The 18,316-nt window shown below is 41.1% G+C and overlaps 1 protein-coding gene across 1 annotated transcript in view; it reads left to right on the plus strand.

Moving 5' to 3' along the window:
• Positions 1-11,658: 11,658 nt before the first annotated feature.
• The window catches only part of PTH2R (parathyroid hormone 2 receptor), a gene marked incomplete at its 5' end in the record, with an annotated part of 105,698 nt that continues 99,040 nt past the window's right edge, over positions 11,659-18,316 (plus strand). Inside the window, 2 exons of the mRNA XM_079924364.1 lie at positions 11,659-12,212; positions 12,405-12,501. Coding sequence (XP_079780490.1) covers positions 11,659-12,212; positions 12,405-12,501 — 651 coding nt within the window. The remainder of the gene's footprint in view (positions 12,213-12,404; positions 12,502-18,316) is intronic.

Raw genomic sequence — 18,316 nt, forward strand, 5'->3', positions numbered from 1 at the left:
TTCAAATTCCAATATTCTGTGTCATTTCTAGAGAAGAATCATAGTTCTTATAAATTCTGGACAGAAGACAACTCTGAGAAAGCCAGTAGATTTTGGAAAGACAAAAATAGAGTTAAAAGGACAGAGGAGGTCACCTGTCCAGTCAGTACTTGGTCAGGATTGAATTCTGGTCACGAGTGAACTAACAATGGAACCAAATTATTCTCATATCTTATGCCATCAGCTAGATAAGATTTCTTTCAAGATTTAATTTTGTAAAGAGTAGTTTTAGGTATACAACAAACTTGAGAAAAAGGTACGGAGATTTCTCTTATACCTCCTGTCCCACACATGCATGGCTTCAATTTTGTGTTCCAGATTTTGGCCATTCTAGAGGTATGCAGTGGCATCTCTTTGTTCCTTTAATTTGCGTTTCCTTAATGATGCTGTGGAGCACCTTCTCATTTGCTTATTTGCCATTGTGAGGTAACTGTCAAGGTCTTTGGCCCATTTTTAAATTGGGTTGTTTGTTCTTTATTGCTGAGTTTTAAGACTTCTTTGTATATTTTGGATAACAGTCCTGCATCAAATGTGTCTTTTGAAATATTTTTTCCCTCTTCTAATTCTCTTGATATTGTCTTTTGCAGCGCAGAGTTTTTAAATTTTAATAAAGTCCAGCTTACCCATTATTTCTTTCATGGATGTTTGGTGTTGTATCTAAAAAGATATCACCATACCCAAGGTCATCAGGTTTTCTCCTATGTTGTCTTCTAGGAGTTCTATAGTCTTGCATTTTACATTTAGGACTGTAATCCATTTTGAGTTAATTTTTGTAAAGGGTATAAAGCCTGTGTCTAGATTCATTTTTTTTCTGCGTGTGGATGTCTCATTGTTTCAGCATCATTTGTTGAAGACACTGTCTCTGCTCTATTGTATTGCCTTTACTCCTTTGTCAAAGTTCAGTTGACTGTATTTATGTGGGTCTGTTTCTGGGCTCTCTATTCTGTTCCGTTGATATATTTGTCTGTTCTTTCACCATTACCACACTGTCTTGATTACTATAGCTTTTTAGTAAGTTTTAAAATCAGATAGCATCAGTCCTCCAGCTTTTTTCTTCCTTCAATATTGTGTAGGCTATTCTGGGTCTTTTGCCTTCCATATAAACTTTGGTAGGTGAGTTCGCGAGGCCACAGGAGTAGCAGTTAGATGGCATGGTAGTGTTTGGTTATGGCTACGGCATAACCTGCCAACCCCAAATGCAATGACTTAAAGTAACTATAACCATTCATTAGCTCAGAAATCTGTAACTTGGGCAGGGCTCATCTCTGCTCCCCACAGCATTAGCTGAGGAACCTCAACTTGGGCTAGAGGATCCATTTCTGACATGGCTCACTCATATGGCTGCCTTGGCATTGGCTGTTGCCTGGAATATCAGTTAGAGTTGAGAGCTAAGATCCTTAGTTGTCTCCATGTGAGTTTCTCTGTGGGCTTCTTGGACTTCCACAGAGCGTGGAGGCTAAATTCCAAGAGTGAAATTGAGTCCTTAGAAGTGGAAGCTGCCAGTTTCTTAAAGCTAAGGTTTACTTCCACTGTATTTTATAGGTTGAGCAGTCACAGAATCAAGGGGAGGAGACAGAGACTATCCCTCACTTCCTGCAAGAAGGGAAGAGTTTCAAAGAATTTTGGGGACAAGTTTTAAAACCTCTATAGATAGAGAATATAAAGAGGGAACAGAGGGCAGAAGTCTTGGAGGGAAGGTTGAGCTGAGCCATTAGTTAGCTTTTGGGAAAGACATTCTCATCTAATTATTCAAGAAATGAAAGAAAAATATTGGGTATTTAACAAGCCAGGGCAAATGTAGATTTAACAGAGAGGAAGTGGTATTTGTCTGTCTCTTTCTGACTTACTTTGCTTAGTATGATAATCTCTAGGTTCACGCATGTTGCTGGAAAGGGCATTATTTCATTCTTTTTGATGGCTGAGTAATATTCCACTACATATATGTACCACATCTTTTTTTTCTTTTTTACAGTACGCAGGCCTCTCACTGCTGTGGCCTCTCCCGTTGCGGAGCACAGGCTCCGGACATGCAGGCTCAGCGGCCATGGCTCACTGGCCCAGCTGCTCTGCGGCATGTGGGATCTTCCCAGACTGGGGCACGAACCCGTGTCCCCTGCATTGGCAGGCGGACTCTCAACCACTGTGACACCAGGGAAGCCCGTACCACATCTTCTTTATCCACTCATCTGTCAATGGACATTTAGGTTGTTTCTATGTCTTGGCTATTGTAAATAGTGCTGCTATGAACATAGGGGTGCATATATCTTTTCAAATTAGGGTTTTGTCTGGATATATACGCAGCAGTAGGATTGCTGGATCATATGGCAACTCTATTCTTAGTTTTTTGAGAAAAATCCACACTGTTTTTCCATAGTGGCTGCACAAATTTACATTCCCACCAACAGTATAAGAGGGTTCTCTTTTCTCCACACTCTCTCCAGCATTTGTTATTTGTAGACTTTTTAACGATGGCCATTCTGATATCTCTTATCTGTGGAATCTAAAATATGACATAAATCAACATATCTATGAAGCAAAAACAGACTCACAGGTATAGAGAACAGACTTGTGGTTGCCAAGGGGGAGGGGGTTGGGGAGGGAAGGACTGGGAGCTTTGGATTAGCAGATGCAGACTATTATATATAGGACAGATAAACAGCAGGGTCTTACTGTACAGCACAGGGAACTATATTCAATATCCTGTGATAAACCATAATGGAAAAGAATATGAAAAAGAATACCTATATATAACTGAGTCACTTTGCTGTACAGCAGAAATTAACACAACATTGTAAATCAACTATACGTCAATAAAATTTTAAAAAATTAAAAGAAAAGAGAGAGGAAGTGGACAGGCACATAAGTGTTCAAATTCTTAATTTTCTTTGGCTTTATCTTGACTAAGGTAGGCTCTGAATTAATTAATTGTTTTCTTTAATTCTCAGTAGGAATATTTTAGGATTTGCTGTTGCTTCCTTTTCATTATTTTCTCTTAAGCTACCAATTAATTACTAAGTATTTTATAATAGGCTTTGCATATTAACAATTACAAGTTGAGTGTGACAGTGTACATGAAAGTATTCTGTAAATACCAAACTTACTATCATATGTGTAATTCTGTGCAACTGGTAAAACTTTCTTGACGTTGTCATTATCTCGTTTAATTCTCACACAAACATTGTAAGGCGAGTCGTTATTACTAATAACAACCTTTCCAGATGAAACACACAGGTAACCACTTGCATACGAACCACTGAACATCATTCTGGGGTCCAGACAGAAGCCCTTTCCTTGTGGAGTACCTTTTCTTTTCTGGGGTAACTGACCAATAACTGTGTTTAAATGGCCAGGCTTTTTCCTGCTGCTATCTGCCTGCTTCCTGAGTTCCAGCCGGAAAGTCTTCAAGACTGGGCCTTCAGAGGGCTAATTTCTTACAGCTCTCCAAATCTAACATTCAGATACTCAGAAGAAACATTGCCAACTGTTTGGTAGGGGCTTTTGACATCTGGATTTGATGAATGGGATTCCACCCTGGATAAAATGGACAGATGCTCTAAACGTCTTCTAGCATAGCGGCCTGATGTGGAGCCGAAGTTGTGATTTTAGAGCCATCAGCAAAGTTCATTCTCCACATTTCTTCAAAATATCTTCCTCATTAAATGGATGGATTCTTTAATAAATGTTGCTGTGTTAACTGGTTAGGTACTTGGGAAAATGGTTAAATCACCATTTAAAAAAAGTCAATACTTTAAAATGTTAAATGTAAAATTACGAAATAGTAAAAAAACAGAAAAATATCTGATGAAAAGATGTTCTAATTTTTAGAATGCAATTTCTTTCTTGGCTTAAAAGCTAAGAAAGAAACTATAAAAGATTGATAGATTTAGATCCATAAAATTAAAAAAAAAAACTTCTGCACTGATTAAGACGTTTTAAATTAAGCTAGAAACAAAATTGAAAGGACATTTTGGTATTTATAACAGAAAAAGACTTAATATTCTAAATAGAAATAATACTTTTCTACATAAGTAAGAATCACTCAAACTCACCACAGTCCTTTGCCCATTCACACAGTATGGTCACAAGACTAAAATCATTAATAATAGTAATAGTAAATAAAACAATACTAATTACAATAGCTAACATTTATTGAGCATTTCCGCTGAACCAGATATGTTCTTAGTGCTTATGTTTGTTAACTCACTTAACTTTTCCAACGAACTTTTGAGGGAGGTACTCTTATTTTCTCCATTTTACAATTGAGGAGATTAAGAAAAAGGAAGGACATTATGTAATTTTCCCCAGGGTTACACAGCTAGGAATGGCAGAGATAGAATTCAAACCCAGGCTTTCTGCCTTCAAGCTGTGTGCCACTTCATTTCTTCCCTCAAGAGGCAAGAATAAGTTTTGAAAAGAAGTGACACAATTGGCCAATAAATGTATGCAATACTCAACCTTATTAATAAACTAAAAAATGAAAGTAAAACAATAAGGACACGTCGGGAATTCCCTGGTGGTGCAGTGGTTAAGAATCCGCCTACCAATACAGGGGACATGGGTTCGAGCCCTGGTCGGGGAGATCTCACATGCTGTGGAGCAACTAAGCCCATGTGCCACAACTACTGAGCCTGCGCTCTAGAGCCCGTGAACCACAACTACTGAGGCTGCGTGCCACAACTACTGAAGCCCATGCACCTAGAACCCATGCTCCGCAACACGAGAAGCCACAAAAATGAGAAACCCACGCACCACGACGAAGAGCATCCCCCACTCACTGCAACTAGAGAAAGCCTGAGTGCAGCAACAAAGACCCAACACAGCCAAAAATAAATAAGTAAATAAATTTATAAAAAAAAAATAAGGACATGTCATCTTTGCGAAATGGACAAGATTCTAAAAAAATGATACCAGTGAAAGCAAGAAAGTAAGGAAATGCTTCACAATGAACATAAACAAGTTCAGTTTATAAATATCTACAATAAGCCTTAAAGTTGAGCATATCTTTTTACAAAATTTTTGATTTAAAAATTTAAGACAATATTCAATGATTTACATAAAAATACATGTTCAAGGATAGTCATCCCAGTTGTTTTTTTGTTTCTAGAATATTTAATAACTTTTTGTTTCCAGAATGCTTTATCATATAATACACAGAAAGTATAGAAAATTAAATAACAAAAGCCACCCAACTGAACATTCTTATTGAGTCTGTTTTTCATTCTTTAAAAAATGTTATGTACAAGGAGTCAAGATGGTGGTGTGGAAAGATGCAGAGTTAGTGTCTCCCCACAACTAGGGCACCTGCCGGCCGTTGGTGGGGGACTCTGATGCCCAAGGAGATGGGAGGAACCCCAAAGTGAACAGGTAGGATGTGGGGGGACAGAGAGGAGAGGAGAAGTGGAGGTCAGACAGGATTGGCACCACCGAGGCTGGGGAGATCAGGAGAGGCAGGCGGGAGGGACTCTCTGGGAAAAGCTGGAGAGGAGCAGAGGGCGTTTGCCCTGCCCACTCCAGCACGGGGAGCCTGATGAGCTCCCAGGCCGGTCCCCTGCCCTCCAAGGCCGCCCCTCCTCCCTGGCCGCATTGGTCCTGGGCGTATAGGAGGGAGGCCGGAGAGATCAGGAGAGGCAGGTGGAAAGCGCCCTCTGGGAGGAGCAGGAGAGGAGAGGAGGGCATTTTCCCTGCCCACTTGAGCCCAGGAAACCTGCTGGGCTCCCAGGTGAGGTCCCCTGCCCTCTGAGACCAGGGGTAGGGGGCATGCCTGGGCCCCTTCTGTTCCTTGAGCCTAACTCCCCCTCCTCCCAGCCCCCCAGGGCATTTTCCAGCCCTGTGGGTCCTAAGCATAGGCCCTGCCCACCACCTAAACCTCGCCATTGCTTAGGCCTCGCCCTCCACAGCTGAGGCCTTTCCTCCCATTTTTTTCCTTTTCCCTCCTCCTCTTTTTTACTATTGTGGTACTGATGTACCTTCCATTTGTTGATTCATCTATATTTTTATTTTTGTATTCTTTCTAACACATCTGTTAGTTTCCTAGTCTAATTTTATTTTTTACTTTGTTATTGTTCTCTCTCTCTCTCTCTCTCTCTTTTTTTTTTTTTTTTGTAGCCCCATGCAGCTGCAGGATCTTGGTTTATGAGCTGGGGGTTAGGCTGAAGCTCCTGTGGTGGGAGCTCTGAGTCTGAACTGCTGGAGCCTTAGACAGAGAACCTCAGACCCCAGGGAATATGCATTGGAGTGAGGTCTCATGGAGTTCCTCATCTCAGCACCAAGACCTAACTCTACCCAACAGCCTACAAACTCCAGTGTTGGAAGCCTCAAGCCAAACAACCAGTAAGGCAGGAAGAAAATCCCACTCATTAAATAAATAAATAAAATGAGAAAAAAATATGTCACAGATGAAGGAGTAAGGTAACCTACAAGACCAAATAAATGAAGAGGAAATAGGCAATTTACCTGAAAAAGAATTCAGAGTAACGATAGTAAAGATGATCCAGAATCATGGAAATAGAATGGAGGCATGGACTGAGAAAATACAAGAAGTGTTTAACAAAGATCTAGAAGAACTAAAGAACAAACAAACAGAGATGAACAAAACAACAACTGAAATGAAAAATACACTAGAAGGAATCAATAACAGAATAACTGAGGCAGAAGAATGAATAAGTGAGCTGGAAGACAAAATGGTGGAAATAACTGCCGTGGAGCAGAATAAAGAATGAAACGAATTGAAGACAATCTCAGAGACTGCTGGGACAACACTAAATGCACCAACATTCAAATTATAGGGGTCGCACAGGAAGAAGTGAAAAAGAAAGGGTCTAAGAAAATATTTGAAGAGATTATAGTTAAAAATTCCCTAACATGGGAAAGGAAATAGTCACCCAAGTCCAGGAAGCACAGAGAGTCCAATACAGGATAAACCCTAGGAAAAACACACCAAGATACATATTAATCAAACTAACAAAAATTAAATTCAAAGAAAAAATATTAAAAGAAGGAAGGGAAAACCAAAAAATAACATACAAAGGAATCCCCATAAGGTTATCATCTGATTTTTCAGCTGAAGCTCTGCAGGCCAGAAGGAAGTGGCAGGATATACTTAAAGTGATAAAAGAGAAAAAACCTACAATCAAGATTACTCTACCTAGCAAGGATCTCATTCAGATTTGATGGGGAAGTCAAAAGCTTTTCAGACAAGCAAAAGCTAAGAGAATTCAGCACCACCAAACCAGCTTTACAACAAATGCTAAAGAAACTTCTCTAGGTGGAAAACACAAGAGATGAAAAAGACCCACAAAAACAAACCCAAAACAATTAAGAAAATGGTAATACATACATATCGATAATAACCTTAAATGTAAATGGATTAAATGACCCAACCAAAAGACACAGACTGGCTGAATGGATACAAAAACAAGACCCATATATATGCTGTCTACAAGAGACCCACTTCAGACCTAGGGACACATACAGACTGAAAGTGAAGGGGTGGAAAAAGATATTCCATGAAAATGGAAATCAAAAGAAAGCTGGAGTAGCAATACTCATATCAGATAAAATAGTCTTTAACGTAAAGACTGTCACAAGAGATAAGGAGGAACACTACATAATAATCAAAAGATCAATCCAAGAAGATACAAAATTATAAATGTTTATGCACCCAAAAGAGGAGCACCTCAATACGTAAGGCAAATGCTAACAACCATGAAAGGGGAAATCGACAGTAACACAATAATAGTAGGGGACTTTAACACCCCACTTACATCAATAGACAGATCATCCAAACAGAAAATAAGTAAGGAAGCACAAGCTTTAAATGGCACAATAGACCAGATAGATTTAATTGATATTTATAGAACATTTCACCCAAAAGTGGCAGAATACACTTTCTTCTCAAGTGCACCTGGAACATTCTCCAGGATAGATCACATCTTGGGTCACAAATCAAGACTCAGAAAATTTTATCCAAGAGATCACTGAAGAAATCAAAGAAGAAATTTAAAAAATACATAGAAAAAAATGACAATGAAAACAAAATGACCCAAAACCTATGGGATGCAGCAAAAGCAGTTCTAAGAGGGAAGTTTATAGCAATTCAACCTCACCTCAAGAAACAAGAAAAATCTCAAATAAGCAATCTAACCCTACACTTAACACAGCTAGAGAAAGAAGAACAAAGAAAACCCAAAGTCAGGAGAAGGAAAGAAATCATAAAGTTCATAAAGATCAGAGCAGAAATCATAAAGATCAGAGCAGAAATAAATGAAATAGAAATGAAGAAAACAATAGCAGAGATCAACAAAATTAAAAGTTGGTTCTTTCAGAAGGTAAACCCAATTCATAAACCCTTAGCCAGACTCATCAAGAAAAAAAGGGAGAGGACTCAAATCAATAAAATTAGAAATGGAAAAGGAGAAATCATAACTGACACTGCAGAAATACAAAGGATTATAAGAGACTACTACAAACAACTATATACCAATAAAATGGACAACCATGAAGAAATGGAGAAATTCTTGGAAAGGTACAATTTTCTTGGAAAGGTACAATTTTTCCTGAACCAGGAAGAATTAGCAAATATAAACAGACCTATCACAAGTAATGAAATTGAAACTATAATTTAAAATCTTCCAACAAACAGAAGTGCAGGACCAGATGCTTCACAGGTGAATTCTATCAAACATTTAGAGAAGAGCTAACACCCATACTTCTCAAACTCTTCTAAAAAATTGCAGAGGGAGAAACACTCCCAAATTCATTCTATGAAGCCACCATCACCCTGATGCCAAAACCAGAAAAAGATATCACAGAAAAAGAAAATATAGACCAATATCACTGATGAACATAGATGCAAAAATCCTGAACAAAATACTAGCAAACAGAATCCAACAACACATTAAAAGGATCATACACCATGATCAAGCAGGATTTATCTCAGGGATGCAAAGATTCTTCAATATACACAAATCAATCAATGTGATACAGCACATTAACAAATTAAGGAATAAAAACCATATGATCATCTCAATAGATGCAGAAAAGCTTTTACCAAAATTCAACACCCATTTATGATAAAAACTCTCCAGAAAATGGACATAGAGGGAACTTACCTCAACATAATAAAGGTCATATATGACAAACCCACAGCAAAAATCATACTCAATGGTGAAAAACTTAAAGCATTTCCACTGAGATCAGGAACAAGACAAGGATGTCCACTCTATCCACTCTTATTCAACATAGTTTTGGAAGCCCTAGCCACAGCAATCAGAGAAGAAAAAGAAATAAAAGGAATACAAATTGGAAAATAAGAAGTAAAACTGTCACTGCTGATGACATGATACTATACATAGAGAGTCCTAAAGATGCCACCAGAAAACTATTAGAACTAATCAATGAATTTGGTAAGGTTGCAGGATACAAAATTAATGCACAGAAATCTCTGACATTCGTATACATCAACAATGAAAAATCAGAAAGAGAAATTAAGAAAACACTCCCATTTACCACTGCAACAAAAAGAATACATTACCTAGGAATAAACTTGCTTAAGGAGGCAAAAGACTTGTAGTCAGAAAACTATAAAACACTGATGAAAGAAATCAAAGATGACATAAACAGATGGAGAAATATACCATGTTCCTGGATTGGAAGAATCGATATTGTGAAAATGACTATACTACACAAAGCAATCTACAGATTCAGTGCAATCCCTATCAAGCTACCAATGGCATTCTTCATAGAATTAGAACAAAAAATTTTATAATTCTTATGGAAACACAAAAGACCCCAAATAGCCAAAGCAATCTTGAGAACGAAAAACAGAGTTGGAGGAATCAGGCTCCCTGACTTCAAACTATACCACCAAGGTACAGTAATCAAGACAGTTTGGTACTGGCACAAAAACAGAAATATAGATCAATGGAACAGGATAGAAAGCCCAGAGATAAACCCACGCATAAATGCTGGAGAGGGTGTGGAGAAAAGGGAACCCTCTTGCACTGTTGGTGGGAATGTAAATTGCCACAGTGACTATGGAGGACAGTATGGAAGTTCCTTAAAAAAATAAAAATAGAACTACCATATGACCCAGCAATCCCACTACTGGGCATATACCCTGAGAAACCTGTAATTCAGAAAGAGTCATGTACCACAGTATTCACTGCAGCACTGTTTACAATAGCCAGAACATGGAACCAACCTAAATGTCCATCCACAGATGAATGGATAAAGAAGATGTGGCACGTATATACAATGGAATATTACTCAGCCATAAAAAGAAACGAAATTGAGTTATTTGTAGTGAGGTGGATGGACCTAGACTCTGTCATACAGAGTGAAGTAAATCAGAAAGAGAAAAACAAATATTGTATGCTAACACAAATATATGGAATCTAAAAAAAAAAAAAGGTTCTGAAGAACCTAGAGGCAGGACAGGAATGCAGACGTAGAGAATGGATTTGAGGACACGGGGAGGGGGAAGGGTAAACTGGGACAAAGTGAGAGAGTGGCATTGACACATATACAAGAGGTAAAACAGATAGCTAGTGGGAAGCAGCCCCATAGCACGGGGAGATCAGCTCCATGCTTTGTGACCACCTAGAGGGGTGGGATAGGGCGGGTGGGAGGGAGACGCAAGAGGGAGGAGATATAGGGACATGTGTATACATATGGCTGATTTGCTTTGTTGTGCAACAGAAACTAACACAGTATTGTGAAGCAATTATACTCCAGTAAAGATCTATTAAAAAAAAATGGTATGTACAGTACAAGGCCAATCTTAATTCAAAATAATTATGAGTAGACAAAAGATTAGGTAGAGAAATTTGTTTGGATTTTATTTTCCTCTGTGTGACTTTATGCATTTGCAAAATTTTCTCTTCGAATATGTATTATAATAAAAAATGTGACTAAGAATTTTTAAATATATCTTTCCCTTGAGTTTCCAAAAAAAGTGAACAGAGAAGATACATTTATTTGTACTCCCTGTTTAAATCACTATTGAAATGAAAGGAAATGCATATAATGCGAGCGATGGGGAGCAGCAGATGAAGCTTCCATCACTCACCAGCCGCTCACCTCCTGCTGTGCTGCCAGGTTCCTAACAGGCCGCTGACCGCTATCGGTCCGCAGCCCCGGGGGTTGAGCACCCCTTATTTAGATCTTGCTACTTTCAAAAAGCACATGAAATTGTTTATAATAAATATCTGTACTATAAACAATAAAAATAGAGATAGGAGTGAACTTTTTCAGACATAGAATTAGAAATAAAAGTCATTTATTTCTCCTGTTTTAGACCTGGCCAGTCATTAGTTATCTGTTTTAAAAACAAACCCAGTTTTCACTTTGGCACTCAAATGAAAACCAATGGTGACAAATGTCAAATCCGAGGAGGTGAGGGAATTTTTGTGTTTCATCTATGGGACTCATTCCTTCCCAACTGTATCAGATCCTCGGAGACTGTATATTCTTCAACTCAATGTCTGTGAAGCAAGGTCTCTGGCACCTTGATGATTATGCCTGTAAGAAAAATAAAGAAAAAGACTTTGTGTCAAACGAAGGCGTTCACACACAAAAAACTGTTAAAGAATATTAAATAGTTGTCTTTTTTTTAAATGCATGGATCCAAAATATAAAACGATCCCCAAATGTTTCGACCCAGAGATTTCTGCTGGAGCAAAATCTTTTTCTCTCTCTCCTTCATTCACAGACAGACGCACGCACGCACGCACAGTATTATTACAGTGGTTAAGAGAACGGCAATCAGAGAACTTTAGCGCTGTAGAGACTGCTGAGCCCAGAGCCCTGGATGGAGAATGCGCCTGGCCTCGGAAACCTTTAACCACACTGTCCAGGTCGCGGTGGCTAGTGGTCAGCGCGCGTCTGGACAGGAGGGAACTTTCGGACTCTCCCCGACGACCCAGGGCTTCCCTAGAGACAGGGCGTTGGAACCTGGGACAGAGTGGAGGGAGGAAGAGACAGTGTGAGTCGGCGGTGACGGCAGCAGCGCTCTGGATCTGTCGCCCTCGATACCCCGGGCTGCGGGACAGAGAGACTCGGAAGAGGAGCGCGAGCGCCTCCCCGCCGCCCCTGCAGCCACTCCGGGCGCGCACGGATCCACTGGGCGCTGGAGCCGCGAGTCAAGGCCGGGACTCGAGCAGCTCTCCCCGGAAGTAGCAACCAAGGCGCGAGCCTCCGCGCGGCAGAACGGAGACCGAAAGGCACGGGGCTCGGACAGCCTGGCCCCGGGCATCCCCGACTAGTAGCCTCGAGCCCGACACCCCAGCTGCGCCGCGCTCCCGGCCACAAGTTTGCCTCGCGCCGGCCAAGTTGCGAGTGTGAATCTTTCTTCGGGCTTCGGGAAGAGTGTCCCTGTTCCTCGCTCGGGCTGGCTCGGGTATGGCCGGACCCCACCTCTGGGGGTGGCTGCTGCTCGGCGGCTGCCTCCTCGCCAGAGCCCAGGTAAGAGCCCCTGTTCCACGGCACCTGCTTCCCGGAGCCTCCGGCCGGTGTTCAACGTTAGGGCGGCCGAGACCAAGGCGCGCGCGGGCGCTGACGCTTACACATTCACGCACTAACACACTCAGAGAGAGACAGACACACACACAAGTACACCCGGCAAGGTTTGACAGGCATTCATTTAGTGGAGCTAGGATATTTATTAACAACGGGGTTCTGGGTCAGGAGGGTTGAGAGGTGAAGAACTTTTCTTACTTTTAGTCTCCTTGATCCCCGTTTAATTAATTCAAATTATTTTTTGTCTGCTGGCAATTTACCGTCCCCCCCCTTTTTTTTTTTTTTTGCGGTACGCGGGCCTCTCACTGTTGTGGCCTCTCCCGTTGCGGGGCACAGGCTCCGGACGCGCAGGCTCAGCGGCCATGGCTCACGAGCCCAGCCGCTCCGCTGCTTGTGGGAATCTTCCCGTACCGGGGCACGAACCCGTGTCTCCTGCATCGGCAGGCGGACTCTCAACCACTGCGCCACCAGGGAAGCCCTACCGTCACTTTTGAGAACTTAAATTTCTAGGATTGTTTGTGACCACTGTCTGAAAGGATAATTGACTCTTCCTGTTACAGAATCACGTTTCATTAAAGCGAGGAGACTAGATAGAAAAATACATATAACTTGTTAAAGCTGAGTTATGTTTAGACTAAATGGTAGTTGTCATTTTCGTACTGCTAATATCGTTTAGAGATTTTCTGGGTGATCTTTCACAATGGACCCTTTCTAATGCGCAATTCATCCTCACATTTTTTTGAGTCAAATAAAATGTAGGATTTACACTCAGCTTTTTAGATGAGCTAGACAGAGTTGCTTGTAGTGTAATGCAGTTTAAGAGCCCTGTAACTTTAAATGGAAATCAACGTTATTTCTCTTTTCTGTTCGGGAGGGGGCGCACTTTGACCGTCAAATAAAGCCCCAAATTAGGTTTTTTAAATTCTTTCCCCATGAGAAAATTAAGGCATTAATTTATGTACTGGTACTGTCTAAACTTAATACTATGTTCTTGGCTTTCAAATGGCCAGTTTAAATTTGTTATTCTAAACGTGCAGGTTTTTTTGTTTTGTTTTTTTAACCACATAGCTACATACGTTAATAGAAATAGGTGTTCTCCTAAATACTGGGCTTTATGTAATATGACCAGGATATTTCAAGTGAACTTAATATGTTAAAAAAATCAAACGATGTGTGTTATACATTGACTAATAAGATGGTCAGTGAATGCTCAAAAGTAGAGTATGCTCTAACCTGAACAATTTCACCAAGGTAACAGAAGGAATTATGAATGAATGGAAAAACTCTTAAGAATTTGGTGACAGTTATAGAGCTCGGGTGATCTCTAATGTATTTCCTGCATTTCTCTCTCATAAGATATTTGGATAATATGCTTGAAAACTCCCCTTCCTTGTATAAGGGACAAGTGACCTCTAGCCATTTATTTTATTCAGCGTTCCAGATTACTTTTTCTAAGGAAATAGAGAGACATTGTTTAGTACAATGGAGAAGAAAATCACTGTGCGATTATGGGAAGAATATTTAGCTTTCAAAAAAACAATCAGGACATTGAACGCTTTTTCTATGATTTTAAACCAAGGTTTCTCAACATTTTGGGCCACATAATTCTTTGTTATGGGTGCTGACTTGTACATTGCAGGATATTTAGCAGCATTCCTGTCCTCTCCACTAGAAACCAGCAGCAGCTCCCAACCCCTGCCTTGTGGTAACCAAAAACGTCTCCAGCTATTGCCAAACGTCCCTTGGGAGGCAAAATCGCCTCTGGTTAAGGCCCATTGCTTAAAACCCATTTCCATTTATATTTATAGATTAAGAATTATGTGAAATGAGTTTGTGATAATACGTTAGATTTCTGGCACTCTAAACAAAATCTGAAGGTTACATTAAAGTGATTTACGTTGACACGCTGACACCTTCTTTGATCTTCAGTTTCTTCATTCCCAGCAAAGACACATATTAAAAAATGTAATATATTGATAGAACAACAAAGGAAACTCGTCCAAGCAGAATGAGCTTGTGTAGAATAAATGTTTACTATCTGGCAAACGTTGGATTACATTACACAATAGGCAACATAGGCTAGTACTTGGAATTGTTTTAAATATCCCTGTGGTTTTTGGTTGGTGAAGATGCTGCCTTTGCCTCAGTGCACAGTTCAAAAGCCATGAATTCATGCGTCAGGCATCATTGAAGAGCCCAGCAATGCAGTTCCTAGAGTCAGAGTGAGGACAACTGTGTGAATATGTGTAGTATTTTCTTTATTGGAGGGTAAAACCTGAGAAAGGTAACAGGGTGAGGAAGCAGGATTGGACAAGGAGAGCCTCAGACTGGGCTGCAAACCTGACAAAGTCTTGGCCAGCCCCATGGAGAGCTCGGGGGCAAAGGTTGCCCATCATAGGCATCCCACATGGTGAAGAAATGGCCACGTCCTGGTTCTTCCACTGTGCTCAGTCATCGGCTAGGGTTTTTTGTATGATTGTTGACTGAGATCCAGAGCTGAGACAGATGCTTGAAAGCACGGCAGCTGGAGGCTGTCAGCCAACTGCACTCCTTCCAGACAGGTAGCTGGTTCCTTCTAGAAGGACTGTCTCAGGGGTGTACCTCCATGGCTGTTCCCTCCCTTACAAAGTTATCCAGGAACAGCACTGGTTTTGCTGGGTTTGAGAATGGGCTGACGCCACGCGATGCAGGCACCTTCTCCAGGCTCCAGGGCTGCAGATCAGTGTGGCTGTCAGACAGTGTGTGAGAGGAAGTGAGTACAAATCCACCACCACAACTGGAAAAAGTTCCCAGGAGCTCGTGACATACTGAGTGGAAGTACCTCAGTTCCATAGAGTACCAGGTGTGAGCAGATGCCAACGCAGGGCAGGTTTCGTTTTCTAGTTATTACTCATTTTTGCCTGAGTGGAATCCCAGCGCCACCGTGGACATTCTGGTACAGGGGAAGGAACACTGGCCTGGGGGCCGGGAAAGCTGCATTCAGATCCCTCCTCTGATAACATACAGCCTCCTCAGGCATGAAACTTGATCTCTCCATTCTTCCTCTGTGCAGTTAGGAGGATGGGCTTTACTGACCTTCCAGTGTGGCAATTCAGGGTCTCCTGGAAAGTCAGAAATCTCTTACTGGGTGGGAAGAAAATGATGACCACATACCACATACTGTGGTAGGCACTTTATCATTATTTCCTTTAATTCTCACAGTAACTTTATGAGCTAGGCACTGTAAATTGTTCACGCTTTATAAATGAGAAAATGGGGCTAAGAGATGTTAGGTAGCATTCTTGGATCACACAGCTAACAAGTAGAGTAGCCATGAGTCACACGGGGCCTTCTGCTCCTGAACCCACCCCTCAGACTGATGCCCTCATTGTGGAGATCAGCTGGGCACTGACTAGCTGGATTATGTGTACACACATGCTCTTTCTCAGCAATATCCACCCTGGGTCTATTTCCCCAAGAATTTCTCACACAAGTCCATAATGGTTATTGCAGTAATTCTGTGGTGTTAGAGAGCTGGGAACAATCTGGGTGTTCAGTGGGGTAACAGGCAGCAATAAAAAGCAATGGATTCAATGTACACAAAGCAGCATGAATGAGATCCTTAAAATAGGCTGAGATACAGCACAGAAACAATGAGATGTATATCACCATTTACGTACATTCAAATACATGCACATAAAACAGCAATACATATTATAGCAACATATTTAGTTAATATTTTGTATATATATTTCACGTAAATGGTTGTGTATGGGAAGGTAGAGAAGGAGGAGTGGGGTATAGAGATGCAAGGGGATAGATAATCAATCAATCAAATAAACCAACATGCTGTATTGGAAATTGTGGTGATAATAAATGGAATTACCAACAAGCCATTATTGGTAGACTTAACAATGAAGACATAGGGCTTCCCTGGTGGTGCAGTGGTTAAGAATCCGCCTGCCAATGCAGGGGACACGGGTTCGAGCCCTGGGCTGGGAAGATCCCACATGCCACGGAGCAGCTAAGCCCGTGCGCCACAACTACTGAGCCTGTGCTCTAGTGCCCACGAGCCACAACTACTGAGCCCACGTGCCACAACTACTGAAGCCCTTACACGTAAAGCTGGTGCTCCCCAGCAAGGGAAGCCACTGCTCCGCAACAAGGGAAGCCACTGCAACGAGAAGCCCGTGCACCGCAACAAAGAGTAGGCCTCGCTCGCCACAACTACAGAAAGCCCATGCACAGCAACACAGACCCAACTCTGCCAAAAATAAATAAACAAATAAATAAATAAATAAAATGGGGGCAATAATGACATTTATCTCATAGAATGTGAGAGTATTAAAATTAAAAACATATAAACAACAAAAGCCTTAAGGTGTCTGATAATGAAAATGTCAGCTCTTTCCTTCTATCAGCCAATTAGTAAAGAGCTTTTTAATGGAATGATTATTAGATTGAGATAGTTTCTAAACAAGATTGGGGGTAAGTGAAGGCTTTTCAAAGGTGTGTGTGTGTGTGTGTGTGTGTGTGTATGTGAATTTTGCAAGGCTATTCCCTCTGCCTGCAACACTCTTCCGTCTATTCCTTATGCTTTCTTTTTCAGAACCCAACTCCTTCAGATAGCAATAGGACATTTTATTCATAATGCTGATAGATTTTATAGTTTGCCATTTATTAATGAGTCCTTGATTAACATCTATCTCCTCCTTTGAAGAAGTCGTTCTGAAGACAGTACAGCTAATCATAAGGCAGTTGCAGCAGTCTTATAATCACTGGTGTGTCCTTGTAGAAGTGGAGATGCAGGGAGGCAGATGGATTCGAGAGGTAGAAGGTACATTCAGCTGAAGGAAGAGTGGGTTGGGGCAGGTATCATCGATGAGTTAGATTTTTAGATAAGCTGAGTTGGTGGAGCCTGTGAGATATTTAGGAGATGGTTGGATATTGGATTATGGAGTTTAAGAGAAGCTCTGGATTTAGCATCATCCCTTTTTAAATAGGGAGTACTTGAAACCACATGAAAGAATGATATTCTCAGTGAGAGTATCGTGGAATTAAAAGGGTTGGCTAACTAGTTTGAAAAAAGACATGCAGATTGGTTTTCTATAAGATTACCCCTGAATTGTAAATTCACAGGGGAAAAGGGGCTAATAAGCAATTTGGAACCCTCTGTGACAATTAGCATGGTGCCTTTGAGTGGTAGCTCTCCATAAATGTTTGATTAAGGTAATTTGTATTTCTTTTATTCATCTTCTTTGATCCCACTTGGTACTCAAGTCTCTGATCATTTACTCCAGTTTTTTTTGTTTTTTTTTTTGCGGTATGCGGGCCTCTCACTGTTGTGGCCTCTCCCGTTGCGGAGCACAGGCTCCAGACGCGCAGGCTCAGCGGCCATGGCTCACGGGCCCAGCCGCTCCGCGGCATGTGGGATCTTCCCGGACCGGGGCATGAACCCGTGTCCCCTGCATCGGCAGGCAGACTCTCAACCACTGTGCCACCAGGGAAGCCCTACTCCAATTTTAATTGAAAAAATGTCATTCTATTCTAAGGATCAGAGATGACTGCCCTGGGTACCAATGATGCAGTGGAACCTATATCTGGTCACAAAGATGGAGGAAAGAGAGCTGCTGGTAAAGCAACCCTGAGGGAGTTGGGTGTTTCCAGAGATCTCTTGTCTTAATAACTGACAAACTAGCAGGCTAAATGTTGAGCTTGCCAGTTAGTCCACTGGATGATAGAATTTTATAGACTCTCAAAGAAAGTAAATCATGGCTTTCTG

The sequence above is a fragment of the Stenella coeruleoalba genome (assembly GCF_951394435.1).
Source record: "Stenella coeruleoalba genome assembly, chromosome: 6".
Lineage (NCBI taxonomy): Eukaryota > Metazoa > Chordata > Mammalia > Artiodactyla > Delphinidae > Stenella > Stenella coeruleoalba.